The sequence below is a fragment of the Pipra filicauda genome, unplaced genomic scaffold (assembly GCF_003945595.2).
Source record: "Pipra filicauda isolate LSUMZ 115617 unplaced genomic scaffold, ASM394559v2 scaffold315_size853536_pilon, whole genome shotgun sequence".
Lineage (NCBI taxonomy): Eukaryota > Metazoa > Chordata > Aves > Passeriformes > Pipridae > Pipra > Pipra filicauda.
Window position 1 is genome coordinate 767,495 of NW_024104438.1, and position 19,144 is coordinate 786,638.

Sequence of the window (19,144 nt, forward strand, 5' to 3'; positions counted from 1 at the left end):
TTATCAGAACACGGCCAGCTTTAATGTCAGCCATTTATTAGACAGAGGCTCCAGCTGTACAAAGTGTAGTTTAACATCTACAGTCCAAAGTCTGTCCCAAAACACCGAAATGATGAGGAATAACACCACAGGTGATGAGTATTGCATTAATTGCAGTGTTCACATACAGAGTAAACTCGGTATTTAAGTAGTTCATTTAAGTTAGATGGAAATGCATTAAATCTGGTGCCGGGTTAAGTCATAAGAGGCCCAGAGGAAGTCTTGCAACTGCTGAGCAGCCTCCAGGATGCACAGCACTCCTGTTCCTGCAGCCCCTGGTACCTCAGTGATGCTGTTCACACAGGCAGGAGCCAACCCATGCAGGTGTGTTGTGGAGGAAACTCTGGGTGCAGCCCACGCTGTGTCCCAAGTGACCACAAAGATTAAACAGGACAGTTCCTCACTTGCTCCAACAAGGACAACGTGTCTTTCCAAGCAGGTCCCGTATCAGAACATTCCCAGTGCTCAGCAGTGCTGCAGCACCTTCCAGAAGCCATTCCTTCAGGAATTCCACTCTTCACAGAAGCCTCCTGGCGTCACAGCAGTGGTTGCTCCCAGTTTTCCCAAGGAAGGCAAGAGGGACAGCTACTCACGGTCACTGTCACTGTCGCTGCTGTCACTGTCACTGCTGTCACTGTCCCACTTGATGCTCTCCAAAGTCTTCCTGTGATGTAAAACATTCAGTAAACAGTTGTAAACAGTTGTGACTGTTGCTTGAAAAGAGAAATCCAAAACACAGGGCAAACACCCTCCAAGGAGAACATGATGGGCTGTCTGATGCCTATTGTCCTCAAAGGACAGGTCCACCCAGCATTTGGTGGAAGCGCATCCACATTCTCTTGGAAAAGCAGACTACTTCAGTTACCTCCAAAGTTCTGGGCCAGCTGCTGGGCTTCTCTTTATATATTCCCTTGGACCAGAACAGGCTCCAAACTGTGGTCCCTCAAGGCTCAGCCCATCATTTGAGCTCAGCTGCAGCAGCTCGGCAGTGAGCAGTGGTGCCTGGCCAGAGGTGACCATGACCCTCAGAACCTGGGGGCCAGTGCAGGGCCTCCCTGTACCAACCCCCTGCCTTTACTAGGCTGCAGCAGGGTCTCTGAGGTGGATAGACCCAGCTAGGAAAAGATTCTGGGAAAGAAGGGTAATAGCAAGTCTGAGCAGTGCACAAGGCTAACTCCTCATCATGGACAGTTCCCTTCCCTCCTAAGTGGGTGGATACAGCATGGAATCAAAAACTGAGGAGCCGTTTCAGTCCCCTCAACACACCAGCACATCATCCTGAAGGCAGTTCTCTGCTCCCTTGTCACAGAAATCTTTCCACAGGAATCACCCCCCAGCACTCTGTCTCTACTGTACCCCTTCAGCAGTAACATGAAGTGCTCCAACTTACTTCTGTGCTTCAGAGAGTTCAAACTCCTCCTCTGTTCTGCTTTTGAGCCTTTGGGACGAAGGCAGGCCGAGGGAAGCCGCCAGCTTTACCAGCTTAATGGCCTCATCTGGGCAATTGGTTTGTTTAGCACAGCTCAGGAACTCATCCATCACCTTGTCACTGCAAAAGCAAAGGCACAGGTGACTGTTCATGTGAGGTGGCCATTAATTTACAGCCTGTGCTTTAGACAGGAGAGGAGGTGACATTTTCAGATCACTCAACCAGCCCAATACTGCTCCTGCCTGGAATTTCACCTCAGCCTTCACCCTGTACCAATGTGGTGAGTTTGGGAACTCCTGTCCTAGCAGAACAGGGCAGGCACTGAGTGACACCAGGTGTTTGGCCCTTGGTACCACACACGCTCGTGGTGTTCACTTGGGCAAGCTCCAATTTTATACTTCTATGTTAAAAAACCCACCCCTACAAAACACATTACTATTCCTTAGAAATTATGTTCTACTTCAAACAGATTTCCCCCCCTCAAAATCTTGAGACAAGCAAACTGTTGTAGCCTAACAGGAAATCACCTAAGATTTAGGATTTGACTTGATAAACTTGTCTTCAGGAACCCAGGCACCTCTGAAGCACCTGTGCTTGCTTAAGAGCACAGTGGATTTTTTTGAGCACATGGGAAACCAGATGTTCTCAAGAGTCCTGCTCAGACTGATCTGTACTGCTGAGTTCATCGGCTCTCCATGGCCCAGAGCTTCATTCTCTGACATCTCAATGGCCAACCACTTGACCCCCCTCCCACTTTACTTTTCAACATGTTTTGAGACAGAAAGGTCTTGGAATATATCTGTTGGATAAACAGCCATGCTCACAGAGACAGACACACACTCATGTTTTGGAAGCAAATGGACCACTATTGTCAGTTATTACTGGGGGTTGGACTACCTGACCTTTAAAGGTCCCTTCCAACCCAAAACTGTTCCATGATTCTCTAACAGAAATGCAGGATCTCAGCCAAATGGGACACTCAGTACCTGAAGAACCCAAAGGTACTTACGTGGGAATCCTATTGGCTTGCTGGAAATGCTCCATCATGTTCCTATTCAAAAGAAAATTACATAATAATTAAAAAACCCCACATAACACAGGAACAGACAGGTATTAAATCTCTTGGATGAGCCTCCATTTAAACACAAGCAAGCTTACATTCATGAAATATTCCCCACAGATCTGAAAGGAGCCCATGCCATATTCTTGCAGGTGCAAGCTGTGCCAGCTAACTTCACTGATTATTTTAACACAGAATATCTAAAACTAGTGCAGAATACATAGAAAATGCTGGTGGCAAGTTTCCTTTAAAATATTACATATTTTTAGAAGGGTACTTGCCACTTCTTTGTTTTAAATGAATCAGTGCAAAGGGAACATCTGTATTTAACAAAAATAGCTCAAACCTTAAATTGGAGGCTGGGTATTTTTACCTCCATTCCAAGTTCAGAGCATGTAGAACAGTAAATTCTAGGTACTGGAGAGCTCTAAAAAACAGTCTCTTTAGAGTTTAATTAGGGTTAATTCTAATTAAACTAATTAATCACTTTAGCAGTTTGAAATCCAGACAGTTCTAAAAAATCAGAGAATGGGAAGCTGTGGGCAATCAGCAGCACTCAGGGAGGTGATAATCAAACCCCACCTTGCCATAAGCAGCTGTATGAAGCTCTACACCAGCTACTACATTAACTTCTAAACCATTTCTGAGAGAGACAACTGTAACCTGGTGCCAAGAATGAACAATACCATTAAAAAAAACCCCATCACATTCCCAGCAGGATTTATGCCCTCCCTTTGCCTGCACTAGCATTCCAAGGCAGTCTTTAGCTTTTCATTTTTGTGATCAAGCCTTGAGTCACAGTGTCAGCAGGCCAAGAGCTCACATGGCCCACACCTACCAAGCATCCTGGGTCCTCCCAGCCCTGGAGAACAGCACCACCACATTGCCCAGAGCGCTGCCTGTCCATTCCAATGGGAGCTGTTCCCTCCCAGCAGGCTCATGGGCAGCTTTGATGTCTTCAGCACACTTGGCAAATACCAGTTGAATCTGGGGAAATATTGTGCTGTTAATCCCAAAACCTCTAGAATTAATGTAACCATTTCAGTGCAATTTCTCCTACAGGTTTGCTCCGTATGTGATTTAAATTTGGGAATTAGCAGCAGTGAGAACAATCTTCCACTTCTGTCAGGGCAACTGTCCCCACTGGGCAAGATCCAAGGTGGCTTTGCAGGGACAGCTGGTACTTAGAGGATCCTGCAGTACACATCTGCCTACCTTTAACACTCTGAACCTCGAGAAGCCAGTTACTGCAATGAAATCCTTGGCAAAAATCCCTGAATTCTGCCGAGTGCTTCCAAGAAGATTTGGCTGGCTGGGCTGGATTACTTTCCAAACCTTGTTAAGGAAGTGATCCTCCTCTGTGTTAATTTGAGGTTTCTCTATAGTAGAGTTAAATTTCTTCACAGTAGCTTCTATGGGGCTGTGTTTTAGATTTGGGATGAAAAGTATGTTGGTAACACAGGGTTATTACACTTGAGCTTTCCAGTAGCTCGGCTTTCCTGAGGATGGTTGAACACCTCCCTGCAGCGGGAAGTGGGGAATGAGCTCCTTGAGTTTTTGTACTTTTACAGTCCGAGTTCCTTCCACCATCCATCCCACTGGAGAGGAGTGAGCTGTGTGGTGCTCAGCTGTTCACAGGGGTTAAACCACATCAGTTTCCTTACCTCATCTGGGTGCTGGTCCCTGCTCATCAAAGACAAGAACTCTTCCAACAGCTCTTGTTTCCTGGTAAACCCCAACTGCTTCACATCTGTTTAGAGAAAGGCAGTAGTTGGTAGGATTAAGATTTGACCTGATCTGCAGAGGGTCCAGTGATTAGATACACCAGGCCAAGGGTTGCTATATAATTTTGTCCTTTACTACCTGTAAAATTTCACTGCACTGATTTTGCTTATAGAAATCCTGTGCTGTTCTGATTACAGATTCTGTGCTATGTTAATCAAAAAATCCTGTTAAGAAAATAAAGCTTTAATTGTAACTACAAATTAGTGCTGTCATCATTCGCCAAGGATCCCTAAAAGAACCATCTGTCCCCTCAGTGTTGGTGACAGTTGGATATTTTCTGTGTGCTAAACCTGTATCTGCTTTATTGTCTCCTCTTTTTAAGGGGCAAAAACCAGGAAAATAATTTAGACAAGATAAACCTGGGCTGCTGGTTGAAATACTACTCTCTGTAAGCACTCAGTTTCCCAGGACACTGACACAGCCATGATTTCTAGAATAGTCTGTGCTATTGGTTCTGCCTTTAATACAACAGCCTCACCACTGCACCCAGGAATAACATCCCTCATTCCAGTGCACCTTATCATGGCTACTCTGAGCAATGGGAAGTTCCCAAACCCACTCCCACTTTGCACTGCTCCTGACATTTGTCAAACAAACTCTCCATGTGGCCATCACTAACCTTCCCAGACTGAAGGGATCAATTCCAGCTGGTTGGCTGCATCCAGTGCTTGAAGGAGGTCCAATATATTTTTAGGAGTTGGATAGAAGAGCTGATGAAGGAAGAGAATAATTTCAGTCACCTGTAACTGCTCCATTTCTCCAGCTCTGAAGCTCATTCAGCCCAGCACACACTTACCGAAGGCGACATTTCCTTGTACCACTTCAACACAACCTCAATTTGTTCCATCATGCACAACAAAGAAAAGAACTTTGACCTAGAGGAGAGACAGAATGTCCTAATTCAGTAATGGTTAGACAAACACCAACAAATGATGGTGTGCTGATCAGACTTGTATTGCAGACCAGGGAAGTTTCACTGTGTGATTTCAACACTCCATACAATCAGAAAAGCAGCAGCGATTTTAATGAGAGGACTTAATGCTGACACTACATAACTGGCAGAACTAATCAGAAGTTAGACCACTGCATTTTAAGATCTTAAAAAAAAAAGCCATCTCCCTGCCTGATGCCAGGTTTGAGCTATGTGAGTCTGTCTCAAATACAACCTCTGGTTAAGAAACACTTTAAGAAATGAACTAAATTAACCTTGTCACTTGTCAAGTTCACAACACAAGCCTGGGTCCTTGATCCACTGCATTGACTAGGAAAATGTCCCCACGCTAAGAAATTATGTTATTTCGGTGTTACCTCCTAAGCTGCCATCCTAGCTGCACAAAAGGACTGTAGAAAATACAACTGGTTGGTCTAACTGCTGGATGGGTATTGAGATAAACTGATGCTCCAAGACAAGTTTGAAAAACGAAAATAAATCCTAAGGAATCACTGTTCTTAAGAGGGACCCAATTCCCAAGCTGCACATGCAATAACCAGCTGGTTTTCCATGTTCAAATCCTAGTTTGTACTCAAGCTGACAATACAAGATGCTGAACATAAGCTGCACTTCACTCACCAGTAGCCATTTAACCGGTCCACATCCAAGAATTTCCAGTTGTCTCCCTTTGCCATTGTCTCATTTAACTGATAGGCAAGCTTGATATCCTTAAGATCACAGCACTGCAACAAACCAGTTGGATTTTAAAGATAAAAATATACCACGCCATACATCCCTCTGAGACTCACTTTCACAAAGGTACACACATTCATCACAGGCATGCAAGTTACCAATTTGGAAGGGATCAGGCCGAGAACTGCAGAATTGTGGGGGGAAGTTACAAGAAATGATGAAAACAGATGAAAATGTGAGATACTGAGAGCTCAGCCTTGTATGACAGGGTGGAAAAACTCACAGGCAATTCTTAAACAGCTGGAGAGCTCTAAGGAATTCTGCAGGGAAGAGGCACTTACCACTTGCATGGCAGTGGAAAAAAAGTTGGCTGAAAAGGAGAAAACAGTCTGTTAGCTTTAAACTTCCAAGGAGACATAGAGCAACTCATTAACCCATCTCCCCCAGAGGACAGACATGTTCAATTAGAAAGCTCAATTTGTAACTCAGTTTGGCATTGTAGCAGAAACTTTCTAGGCAGAAACTTTGGTGGGGCAGGAGTTGGGTGGCTTTTATATCCTTCTGGCAACAGCTTAGAGCAGAGAAAGAAACAGTGTAACACACGTAGTAGAGAGAAGCAAACAAAAGGTGTACAACATTCTGCCTATTTCCATGATTCTTTCCTAAAATCAAAAAAAAAAAAAGCTGGTAGAATTACCTAATACCCCTTCTACAGACCCACGCTTCAGTTTTCCATGAAGTTTTATTTCCTGACATTTTCTGAAAAGGATTAGGAAGAACTAGAATAGGAAAACTCACACCACACTACAATAAAAACCTGCCATTCACCAGATGTGTATCATGAAGCTGCTACCTGATGTTCCTCCTTAAACTAATCTTGTAGATAGCCTTGGGGTTTTTTTTAATTCTATGGAGCCCAAATGCTCATTCGCATGGCTTACACTCCTACTTCCACACAGAAGCTAGTGCACCAATGCACAGCACGATTTCTGGCACTGGAATTTGTCCTTCTTTGTCTCTAAAGGGTATCAGAAGGGACTGAGAAGCAAGGTGCATGCATTTTTCCTAACTGAGTAAAGCTACCTGAAATTCATAGGTATCTTTTCACCCAAGCTTACCCAATGCAAATTGTCAGATATATGGAAGACCTTACCATCATCAGGGTCCTGGGGAGTGAAACTTCTCTTTTCAACCTCATCTAACACCTCAGAGATGATGCCTGATTGGGGAAGATCAACTGTGGGACAAAGAGACAAAGCAACACATCTCAGTTGTGCCAATCACTTCCTTAGTGAAGAGCATCAGCCTTGCAAATACAACGTGGAAGTGGAAACAAGTAACATGATTTAAAACAAGTGTCATGATTCCCTTGGTGCTCCACACCAGCTGCAGCTTTCTGTGCTCTGAGATTTGCCCTACTATTGCCAGATTTCCAGAGCTGAATAGGGCAGATTTAGAAAGAGAAAAGTGCTTTCTAGCAAGGAATCAAATAGGCTGGAAGTTTGTCTGTTAGAAGGCTGCACTGGGAAAAGCAAAGCATTTAATGAACAAACAAAAAAATTTAAAAGGGAAAAAAAAAAACAAAACAACAAAAAACCCCACAAACAAACCTAGAGAGACTCCAGAGCAGTTCCTTCATGTTTCTTAAAACACAAGGACTGCAGTTACACTACTGTGCCTATTCTCTTCCTATAGCCAAAATTCTGTGGGCATGGAGTCTTGAACAGTTGGGCTCCTGCTTTTCTAACACAGTGATTTTTCACTACAGCTCCAGTGCACAGAACTGTTGCAGAAAGAGAATCCCGGTGCAATTTCATCCCTGTGCGTGGCACAGTCCATGAAATCACACACACTGTGGCCAGATCCAGCCCCCACCAAGACTGGGTAGCATTTGTTCCCTGTATGAGCTCATCATCCTCTGTAGCTTTTTTTTTTCCATCCAAGCAGAATCAGGCTGCACAGGTAACACTAAGACCACACACGTAAGAGCTTGTCTTTTAATCCATAAATCAATCACCCATGACATTTGGAAAGCATTTAAAGCAGATGCTGAGCAAGACACATCCATGGACAAGCCGATATCGCACGTACCGCCTCTGTAAAATATCGAGAGGAGATGATCGTACGTCGCAAGGCTGGGCTCTGAAAAGCAAAAACACTGAAGTTACTTCAGCATTCCTGGCTGAGCTTTGTGCCTGACTCTAATTCAGTCTCTTCCCTCACAGTCAGGCGTGCATAAATTTACTCAAGTATCTCTCCCCATCCACCCTAATTGCTGGAGCAGACCTCATGTACACCGAACTGGGAGAGATGGTATCTAAGTGGATCACCAGCTAGAACATCCCATTTCTATGGGGGGAGCAGCCAGGATTCCCTGCTCTAAATTAAAACAGAAAGTACTTCTTTAGCTACTTCTCCTTCTGCTCATGAATGTGTCTTTAGCCTACCAAGAAGCACATTACTGGGGCCCAGTACAGTCCACAGGACATCAAATCAGTTGTGCAGATACTTCCTCGGTTTTTGCAGCATTTATTTGAAACAAAAAACATTATCTAGATCAAAAGCTTTTTTTCTGTAGAGATGCAGATATATAGACCTGAACTGGCTTGGGTGGCTTGTGAAGTACATCTTCCCTCCAACCAGGAATCCCTGTGTTGTGTGCTACTTAACTATTCTATCCTGCAGTTGGCGCTGGAATATAATAACCATTGAATATAATAAATATTCTGGTTCTCTTACCTATATCAAGTGCTTCCATTTCCTTCAATACCATTAAACACATATTTCTGCCCACACCACCACATCTTCTCAGAGTCTTCAGTAAAGCATTAAAAGTTAGCAGATTTGGTTGCACTTCCTGTTGGGCCATGTGAGTCAGGAATTCCTTAAAACAAAATACCCAAATCCTTAGCGCTTCACATGTTACAGGCTGCAGTTCAGCTTTCAGATAGGTTATACATATTTCCTCAACCTAGTCCTTCTCATCCCCTTCAGGTGACCAACTTTGCTTTAACTGATCATGTATTGAGGGAGTACTGTCTGATTTTTAGTTAATTTGACCAAAACCCAAGGCTACAACATTACAGAGGATCAGATCTTGGAGAATTGTGTCTAGAACATCAAGAAAATTTTTATAGTTCCATACTACTTCTCCTTACTGATCTTATGTCACTAAAACTGGAGCCCCATATGTTATCCCTCAAAATTCCATTTCCATCACAACACCATGAATTACAATCCAAAGAGCTTTCATCTGAAATTGTTGATTTTATCTCCCAGTATAATTTCCTCTGTTACTTTCTGTCCAAGCAGTTCTTGGATCAGGTATGTTCTCAGAAGGTAAACCACTCTGCAAGGGCAAGGTTGGATTTTATCCTCCATAGTTGGCTTTTATATTTAAACTAGAGAACTTCCTTTGCAGAAGAAATTAGTATTTTGGGACAAAGCTCTTGCTTTTCTAGCAACTGCAAAATTTTAATGGTAAAGCAGACCCAGATCCTACACTCTTGCCCCTTCCCCACCTCTTTGCTCTACCCTCCTTACCTTGGCTAATTCCCATCTTTCTATGAACCTCTCCTTTAGATATGGGACTGCCTTGATCAGTGCGTTGAAGGTGTGCACATCAGCTGGAAAAATGTAAGATAATCCACTTTAACTGACAATTTATTAAGTCTACAAGAAAACAGCTTGTTCCAACATGGCTCAGCTTTTGGCAAAGTCTCATGCAGACCTGTTTGCAGTGAGCCAGCCACACGCCAGCTGCACTGAAACCACCAGTCTGCACTCAGCTCCCATGATCCAGCTGAGGTCCGTACCCCTGCGCCAATCATCACTGCCATGGGACAAACACTCATGGACCCAACACGGGGTTCTGGTACTTAGGAGATCACAAAGAACCAGGAGACACTTACCCTTGTGCCTTTCATTCAGCATGTCTATGTACATGTCATAAGCTTTAGAAGCAGCCCCATGCTGAAAAAGACAATAAAAATAAAGAACCTCTATGACTGAGATTTCACAAGCTGAAAAAAATCCCTCAGCGCTGAAGAATAACTTTACCTTCACCATCCCACGGATCATTGTGCAATAGGAGTGTGCATTCCTCTCTGGCATTATCTTAAATATCCTCTCAGCATGGTTGTTCTCCCTAGAATCAAGGAATAAGCCGAATGTTGAAGAATGAAATAAAGGATAACTTTATGAAAAGGATTCAACATGCAGAGCAAAACAAGGGGCTGTACTCCCAGTGGCTGACAGTCAAATACCAAATTACTTGTGATACTTTGAGCTGTTCTACAATCATCAGATTTCCATCAGCACTTTAACACAGATGTATTTAACAAGTAACACCTGTGAGTATGGCCTGCTGAAGACCTGAATTCTGTTTTAGTAACAACGATGCATGTGCACAACCCACTGAATACGGGAATATTGGCAACATTTTCTATACCTCCATCTAGGGCCAGATGACTGTGAACCTCTTTGGAATTGTCTCTTTGGAGCCTTCTGCTCTGAAGCATTCACCTGGAGAGATTTTTGTAGAAATAAGTTTCTCAGAGCTCAAAATTGTGATTAAACATCAAATGACTAGATTTGGCAACAACACAGAAGTTCACCGGCAATTTATATTATCAAAGGTGTTTTTTAATAGGTTACATAAAAATAACTTCTATTATATTTTCTATTAGAATGTTCAGGAAACAGTAACTAGATTAAGAACATTTATGTTATTAAACGTACTAACATAATAAATTACATGTATTTGTGGAGTTGGTGGGAATCATTAGACTATAGCAAATACTCTGTAGAACCCTTTCTTCCCAGGGACAGCACATCTACTACTGTCCCCTGCAACCTAATACTCTGATGTCACACAAGGAGCCCTCAACTTCATTAAAATCCAGTCAACATGGTTCAGACTGGAAGAAAATTACCTACGTGATCTACACTAGAGTTACTAGAGGTCTTCTTTGCAGGCAACTGTAAAAACAAGGCTGTCAGGGAGAAACCGTTAATTAAGCACAGCTCAGCAGAACTAAGCCAAGACAGGGTTTCACCTACTTAGTTCAGCTTTACACCAACTACTGTTGTTACTAGGTCAGACACTGGCTTTTTATAACACTTATCTTCTGGGAATGCTGACTGCATCTGACCCCCCTCAAACCATCTATCAGGCAAGTTGTCAAAGTACAAAAAACTTGATACGCTCCCACTGCGTATGAAACAAATTATTAGAGATCAACAGGTTTTTCATACCTCTGGTTCTTCCAAATCCTCTTTTGCTTCTTCCTCCTTTTCAGAAGTAGATTCTGCATCTCCATAGAAGGATAACAAATCTAAAAGGCTGTTTGTGGTCTCCAGAGATACAGGGGTACCTTTAGAAAACGAGGATTTACGACAGTCATAGAGAAAGTAAAAAGCACATTCTGCAGCCATATCAGAAAAATGTGGGCACCCAGTTACATCACTTTGCTCTCTTTCAACACAAGGACATTCTCTATCAAGTCCGTAAACACTGGGTGTGACAACAGTACTGTCATGAACCCACTTATCACAGGAGACAATTCTAACACTGACTTAAGAGTATTTGTTTTTCTGCTGAGGCCACCGAAAGGGTAGAGTTTTCCTGATCAGGTGGGAGAGGGAAGTGGCAGCTGGTAGCCAGAACTGTGAGGTAGCATAAGACCAAAACAACGTCTGAAATTTCTAGTGCTTTACATAACTTCTCCTGGGATACACTCTGCTGTGAAGATCATTTTATGCCTTTCACTTTCTATGAAACAGATTTAAAACCAACACAGGAAAAGGATTTCATCTGCTTCCTGTTGAAGAAATCAGTTGTTCTCCCTATCACCAAAGTGACACACAAGAGAAGCAGTGGCTAAGATTGGATTATTCTCCAATAACTCTAGAGAACCATTTTGCCAGACCAGAGTTGGTTGTGAAAGGCAGAAACACAGTCACAAAACTGTCCCCACAGCCTGTGACAGCTACTAAAATATTTTTGGCACAATTTAAGCAGAGCTCTACTGCAGAATCTGGCAGGTGACCACATACCTGCTTGTACAAGCTGATCGAACATGTCCACAGACTCTTTCACCCTTCTGAGGCGGATACACTCCTTCAGAGCTTCCTCACTCACTCCTTCAATCTGAGGTGTAAGAGTCTCAGGCATCAAGCACTGAAAGCAAAGAGTGAAAGTTAGTCATGAGCTCAAACCTTGCCTGAACTATCACTTAAACACTAACCAAATATCCTTAGTCTTCACCCAATACACTTTGCAGCCTAACAACAGTAGTCCTTTTGCTGATGAAGGACCACACACATCCTCATCCCTCACTTCTGTGCCATCTAAACAACTTTGCTCTTCTTACTTTTGTCTCAAGAACCTGATATGATATTGAACTCCCAAGGAAAAATGTTCACTTCATAACAGAAACACGGTGCTGCTTTCATAGCAGTCTGCAAACCAGTTTACAAAATCATCCTTTTATGTTAGCTTTGGACCAGTATGACACCTGAATTCACTGACAAAGCACAAATACAATGAAAATTAAAAGCAAAAAGCTTACTGGTACATTGGGCTCTGCAAAAGTCTTGTCAAAATACTGAGGGAAGTTCTTAATGATGTATTTTGCAGCATTTCTCCCGGACTCCTTTGACAACGAATACAGACGCTGCAGAGAAATTAGAGAATGACATTAATAAACACAAATTACAAGGCCAAGAGTGAGGAGAAACATTTTCTGTAACTGAACATTCTGATGGGATCAAATTAAACTCATGCTTTGTTTTCAACTTATTAAAATCACAGGCACGAGACAGTATTCAAGGTAAACATTCTGGTATTTATGTGAGTATGTCTGTTCCTTAAATGTCACTGTACTTCTTTGTTGCTTAGTCAAGAGACACAGTTCTATATCACACATCTCAAATCCTGTACTACTACCTCAAGCTCAAAAGCATCTCTCATTTTAGAGAGAAAATTCTGAAGAAAAAATCTGACACTTCCATTTTCTTTTGTAATCAAACCCAGGCTCCAATTAGATAAGAGTCTTCATAGCCTAGACAAAGGTGGGGGGGAAAGTTATCAACGATCTGAAAGGAGATACTTACAGAATTGGCTGCATTTCTTGGCATAAGGAAAGGGTCATCTTGGAATATATAATGAGCAGCAGTGGGGTCCTGTAGGAAGAAGAACCCAGGACTGAAAGACTTCCAGTTATGTTCACAGGCCTCATGGAATTTAAGGCACAATAAATACTTCCACCATAACCACCACCTGATGCACATCTTACAGAAGTTCCCCGTATTCAAAAAGGCCTAATCTGTTTGGAAATAGTTTTAAAGTATTTCCATTTTACACACACATGCAGGCTAACATGGTGACAACAAAACTATAACATGGCAAGCATCAAGTGCTCTGCAAATCAAGTAGGACCCCAGCTGTAACAGCCTTGGGAAGCTGAGAAGACCTGCAGGTTTTGATTCAATTCCCAGAAGTCAAGATAGACAAGATTAAAGAATGGCATCACAGCATTTCCAGCTGTTGCCCAGCAAGAGCAGACACTCACTGCACTTTGCAAGGCTTGCTTTCTGGACTGAGATTGGGAAGAGACATTCTGGATTGGGAGGCTGAACCAGTAAAGGAACTTGCTCCTGATGTTAACAAAAGTCTTATTAAAGTACTGCAGCTTTCACTGGTAACTGCAGCTCTCAGCATGAGAATGAGGCTTTAAGGACACAGGAAAACATGTGGAGCAAAACTGAAAATCCCATAAAAGCCGGATGTAAAAGTCCCTTCTATCATTTATGGCCAGAGTAGAAATTAAGAGCCTCCTCAGCACAAGGCTATTGCATGAGATGGACAACCTGAACCTATTTCCATGACCAACAGTACTACTCACCCTGTTCACAGTGGAAGCCAAGGTCTGGAGCACTGCCAGCTTATCCCTAAACACAGAGGAGCTTTGGTTAATACTCAGCTGCAGACTTGGAATGCTATGGGTTACACTGTACGGAGAACGAGCACAGGATTGTCTTGACCCATAACAATTTTCAGTTCTAGGAAATAATGCTTTTGCTGCCCTTAGAAAATAACACCTTTTGCAAAGGGAGGAAAAATTCAACTGCAAAAATGGTCTCAGTTCTGGAACCACCCCAGGAAAAAGAAAAGATTTCGAGGAAAACCAGAAGAGCATCTGTGTTTCCTGCTACGACTCCTGCCCTTGTAATACATTATCAAAAAAAAACATAGGGAAGAGACACACAAAGAATTCCCCAGAATGCTCCTCTCAAGAGCCCTCTCCAAGATACGTCTTTGCAAGAAAAATAAAACAACACAAAACTGTAGATCCTTAAGACTTTGGTTCTTTTAAGCAAACAAGGAAAGGCCAATGGAAGTGTTTAGGTGAGGAAGGGAGCACACACAGGCTGCACAGAGAGTAAGAGTCAAGAATATTCCTAGAGTTCCCAGTCAGCAGGAAAACCACTGGTGGGACTTGGCATCGAGGAACACAGGAATCTGAATTTTCTGTTTTTTAAATTTACACTTAGCTGTCTAACAGCTGTTTGCTTCCAAGTCAAGAGATATTCCAAAAGTAAAGACTCACCATGTTTTCCTTCGAGGGAGCACAATTTCTTCTTGAGTTACTATGAGAAACAATATTAAAATGCTCATTAGAAACAAACAGATGCCCAAGGGAAATCCTGACCTCATTTGCTGTGGGTGTCAATCTCTTCTCCCAAGTAACAAGTGGCAGGACAAGAGGAAATGGCTTCAAGTTGGACATGGGGAGGTTTACGTTGGATATTAGGAAAAATTTCTTCACTGAAAGGCTTGCCAGGCACTGGAACAGGCTGCCCAGGGCAGTGGTGGAGTCACCACCCCCAGAGGGATTTAAAAGATGTGCAGATGTGGCACCTGAGGACATGGTTTAGTGGTGGCCTCGGCAGTGCTGGGTTAAATGCTGGGCTCAATGATCTTACAGGTCTTTTCCAACCTAAATAATTCTATGAGAATCAATGTTTTGAGCTGATCCAGCTGGAAACCTCAGTCTCATGTAGGCCACAATTTATTGCAACGGTGGTAGCAAAGGCTGGCAGGCAGCTTAAGGGTCTTGTGTTCATGCTCTTGGAGCAGAGAGCTGCCTGGTGATGAGGTGAGGAACCAAATTACTCAAATCACAGTGAAGACAGGGAGAAAGGAAATCCAAGCAGAGGAAGGGGGGCATTCCCGTCCTCTTTATTTCCTGACACACTGTGTTGTTTTGGAGATTAAAAAAAACATATGCAAGGAACTAGCAATGAAGACATCTCACCTTCTGAATTGTCCACAGCCTTCTCAAGAGCTGTGCTGCTCGAAGAGCACCTAGAAAACAATCAGTTTTGAATTGATGGCAATCACAATAATAAGACAAAAGCAGATTAATCGAATTCTGTACAACGAGTGCACCTTAGAAAGAAAATCCTGAACATCAATCAGGAATGACACTTTGTGTTTCAGAGGCAGGATCTTACTGAAAGCAGATTCAAAGTATTTTTTAAAAAATACTTTAGACCTGGGTACTACTTACACAAGCAGAAGGCCCTGAGTTGTGATGCAGAGTAATCAGCCCTGTTCAGCTCTACAGAGCTGCATAACCACACAAACCCCAACTGCATGAGGCATATTAATATAAACTCAGTTCTGTCTATCACAAAGCACTGCTCTGAGTCTTTCTTACAACTGTTCACATTCGAGTGCTTTTAACATAAACTAAGGCTTTTATTAAAATACTTTTACTCTTTTTCCTCATGAAGCAACCCAACACCAAAGCCTTGGTGCAACTCTGGCACTCAGTGCCTGCACTCTGACCTTGGCCCAGAGAGGTGCTGTTAAAGTGCATTCACAGTTCTGTGCTGCACAGTGGCATAATTCCAGCTGCTCACGGAAATCCCATAAACTGACTGTGATTTTGCCACCCCAGATGTGAGTTATATTTCGCCTACAGAGCACCCAGTGGAGTGAGGCCTTTTCATTTAAGGCACGCCCGAACAAAACCTCCCAATTTCACAGAATCATAGGATGTTAAGGGTTGGAATGGATCTTAAAGCTCATCCAGTTCCAACCCCTATGCCATGGGCAGGGACACCTTCCACAGACCAGGCTGCTTTCTGCCCTTGGACACTTTCAGGGATGGGGAATCCACAGCTTCTCTGTGGAACCTGTTCCAGTGCCTCACCGCTCTCACAGCAAAGAATCTCAATTTCCCCTCTTTCAATTTATACCCATTACTCCTTGTCCTATCACTACAGTCCCCGACAAAGAGTGCCCTCTACAGCTTCTCCAGGTACTGGAAGGTTGCTACGAGGTCTCCAGTCAACATTCTTTTCTCCAGGCTGAACAGTCCAAATTTCCTCAGCCTGTCTCCGTAGGGGACGAGTTCACCTGCTTTTTCGCAAGACTCAGCTCTAGGAAACGGTTAACAGCTAAAACTCTGTGCCAGACCTGCTCTGAGCCGTCTAAAGGTAGGGAAGAGTCCCAGGAAAGGCGACTGAAGGCAGAGAAGAGCCCCAGGGAAGTCGCTCCCCTCACGCCGCCCCAGCCATGCCGGCCCCAGGCGCCACCGCGCATGCGGACTGCGAACGCCGGCACTGCGCCTGCGCAGCCTTTCCCGCCTCACTCCCCACACCGCCGTCACCCCCCGCCTCTCGATTCCTCCCCGATGCCGCCGCCGCCCGGCCGTTCCCTCCCGGCAGACCCTCACCGGTAGCTCTCCCGCCCGCCCAGGAGGCGGCCCCGCCGGCTCAGCCACAGGGCCCGCTGCCAGCAGCCGGCTCCGACCCGCCGCGCCGCCATGCTGCCCCCGCGCGCTGCCCTCTGGGAGCGGGGCGGCACCACTCCCGCGCCGGGGGGGTGTGGGCGGTACCGCCACTGCACGGCAGTGGTGCCGCCCGGCCCCGCCTCCCCCGCGGCTCGGAGCGCGTGGTGCTGCCAGTGGCGCGGCACCCCCGGCGGGAGAGCGGGACGAGGTGTCGGCCGGGGAAAGAGTCGCTGGTTCGCCATGAAGCCGCCCAAAGTGGTGCCGTGGCGGCGGCTGGTTGGGGTGTCCTTCGGGATGTACACGGCCGAGGAGATCAGGTGAGGCGCCATGTGTGTGCGTCCCCCGCCGTGCGGATGTGCTGAGGACTACAAGTCCCAGCGTGCCCCGCGGCGGGACGCCGGTGAGCCGCTGCGGGCTTTGGCGCGGGGCGTGCTGGGACATGTGGTCCGGCTGAGCCGTGGCCCACACCGGCCCCCGGGGTGGAGGCAGCTGAGTTTTCTACAAACTCTCCCGCAGCTCGAGGGGACACACACAGACAAAATTACGTGACTTTTTAATAGAATGGCTAAAGATGTGAAAGAAATATTTGTTGCAGTGTGAATGATTGTGCTCAGACGATGGAATCAGTGATACAGAAATTCCCCTTGCATGCACACCTCAAAAAGATGTTTTCATCAACGAAAAAAATCATACAGCTGCTAAATGCGTGACTTCTTAATATTACGCGACTTCTTAATAGAACGGCTAAAGATTTAAAAGAAATATTTGCTGCGGTATGAGTTAAGTGTGCCCAGACGATGGAATCAGTGATGCAGAAGCTCCCCATGTGCAAAGTGCCCTCAAAAAGATGTTTTCGTGAATTAAAAAAACCCACACAGATACTAAATGCTCATGCTAGCTGTACCATTAAAGGACACATCATGTGGCCGTTTGCTGCTGCTGATTTTTACTCTTTGCTTTCAACTTCAGGAAACTGAGTGTCAAACCCATAACGAACCCTCAGTACCTGGATAACTTGGGGAATCCGGCTGCCAATGGACTGTACGACTTGGCTCTGGGACCTCCGGACTCCAAGGAAGTGTGTGCAACTTGCATGCAGAACTTCAGCAACTGCCCTGGTCATTTTGGCCACATAGAGCTGCCTCTGACTGTCTACAACCCCCTGTTCTTCGATGTACGTACGATTAATTGTTGTCTTGCTGCTGCCCAAGCTGTCACAGAGTTGTAGTCCTTGGGAATAGCAAAGGTGCCAAGATCTGTTTTCTCTCCCAAGTGTAATAACAGCAAATGTAGTAGAAAAGGTTTGTTGTGTCATAGTAGTTAAATACGAATAGACCTTTTGGAAAATACACACTTTGGTGTAACTATTATTTTACTCAGTATTGAGTGAGGGGGAGTGTTGATCACTCACTGCAGGGTCTCATGCCTTAATTAAATGGATGACACAGTAAAAATTACCATTTACTTAAAACTACTACACATGAACTTCTTTTAGCTTAGGTTCTCCAGGTGTTTCCTGGGCATTCAGGGCTCGTTTTTGCTCCAAATAGTTGTGCTGTACATTCTGCCCAGTAGGCCCTCTTAATTCAGATGACTTATTGTAGAAAACTGGATCAATGTGGATAGAACTCAACAACCTATCCAGTAATAAGCTGTGACACAATGGTGTGCCAAGTAAAGGAAAGAAAACAGCATTGTAAGTTTGGTGGCAGCAGATAGTTGAAAAATACTGAGCTGTGTAGAAATCCATCAGTATTTTTAATTTAAAATAAAGGCTGTCAAGAAGATATTTCTTATAGTTTTACAGGTGTTGCATTTGCGTGGTGTGTGGGATGCCTGTTGTAGAGCAGAGGTTTGACTTGGTGTGCATCTGTGGGGACAGGTGTTAGAAGCTTGTTTTGAAAGCTACAGGGAATGATCAAGCTGCACTTTCTCACGAGTGCTTCATGTAGGTGTTTTTCCGAAAGGTCATCTCTTAAATATAAACAGAATCCTGGGTTGTAAGGGTAGGATTTGCCTTATTTTGGTCTTCTGAAAGTTAGATGCATAATCTGATTGTACTTTTTAGCTCTTTCTGGACTCTGAGGAGTGGGGCTATTTGCAGAGGGATATTCATCCAGTCTGTAACAAACCTGAGCTGGGATGAATTTCCTGAGGTTCTGGTCTCACCATTTACTGCCTTCTGCACAGGGCATTAACTGAGAGTAAAAAACCACACTTTGAAGTTAGATTAGGTACATCCCACTTCTAGTCTTGTTCCAGCTTGTGAGTAAAATACTTGTATTTGACCAAGGATTTGACCTGCAGCAGTAATTCAAAGCCTTGAGGCCACTGGGGCTCTGTGCAGAGCTATGTTAAATAATAAAAACCACTGATAATTCCCCAGATCTTGAGGAGAATGT

The 19,144-nt window shown here is 44.2% G+C and overlaps 2 protein-coding genes and 1 non-coding gene across 3 annotated transcripts in view; 1 reads left to right on the forward strand and 2 right to left on the reverse strand.

The window, feature by feature from the left end:
• Positions 1–16,999, reverse strand: PTCD3 (pentatricopeptide repeat domain 3). Its single transcript, XM_027722810.2, has 24 exons — positions 16,686–16,999; positions 15,258–15,307; positions 14,550–14,589; positions 13,845–13,890; positions 13,054–13,122; positions 12,510–12,614; positions 11,995–12,118; positions 11,194–11,312; positions 10,388–10,461; positions 9,997–10,084; positions 9,849–9,909; positions 9,481–9,563; positions 8,677–8,821; positions 8,029–8,079; positions 7,091–7,174; positions 6,279–6,307; positions 5,884–5,987; positions 5,110–5,188; positions 4,933–5,023; positions 4,193–4,278; positions 3,367–3,515; positions 2,478–2,519; positions 1,430–1,588; positions 1–703 (listed from the first exon to the last, which is right to left on the reverse strand). The coding sequence occupies exons 1-24, from the start codon at positions 16,982–16,984 to the stop codon at positions 625–627; spliced, it is 2,256 nt and encodes a 751-aa protein (XP_027578611.2). The 5' UTR covers positions 16,985–16,999; the 3' UTR covers positions 1–624.
• On the reverse strand, positions 9,635–9,776 carry LOC113988881. Its single transcript, XR_003541042.1, has one exon. It is a non-coding gene; the product is annotated as a small nucleolar RNA SNORD94 (small nucleolar RNA).
• POLR1A (RNA polymerase I subunit A) overlaps positions 16,875–19,144 on the forward strand; it is a 32,353-nt gene continuing 30,083 nt past the window's right edge. The window contains exons 1-2 of the mRNA XM_027722838.2: positions 16,875–17,059; positions 17,712–17,916. Coding sequence (XP_027578639.2) covers positions 16,983–17,059; positions 17,712–17,916 — 282 coding nt within the window. The 5' untranslated portion in view covers positions 16,875–16,982. The remainder of the gene's footprint in view (positions 17,060–17,711; positions 17,917–19,144) is intronic.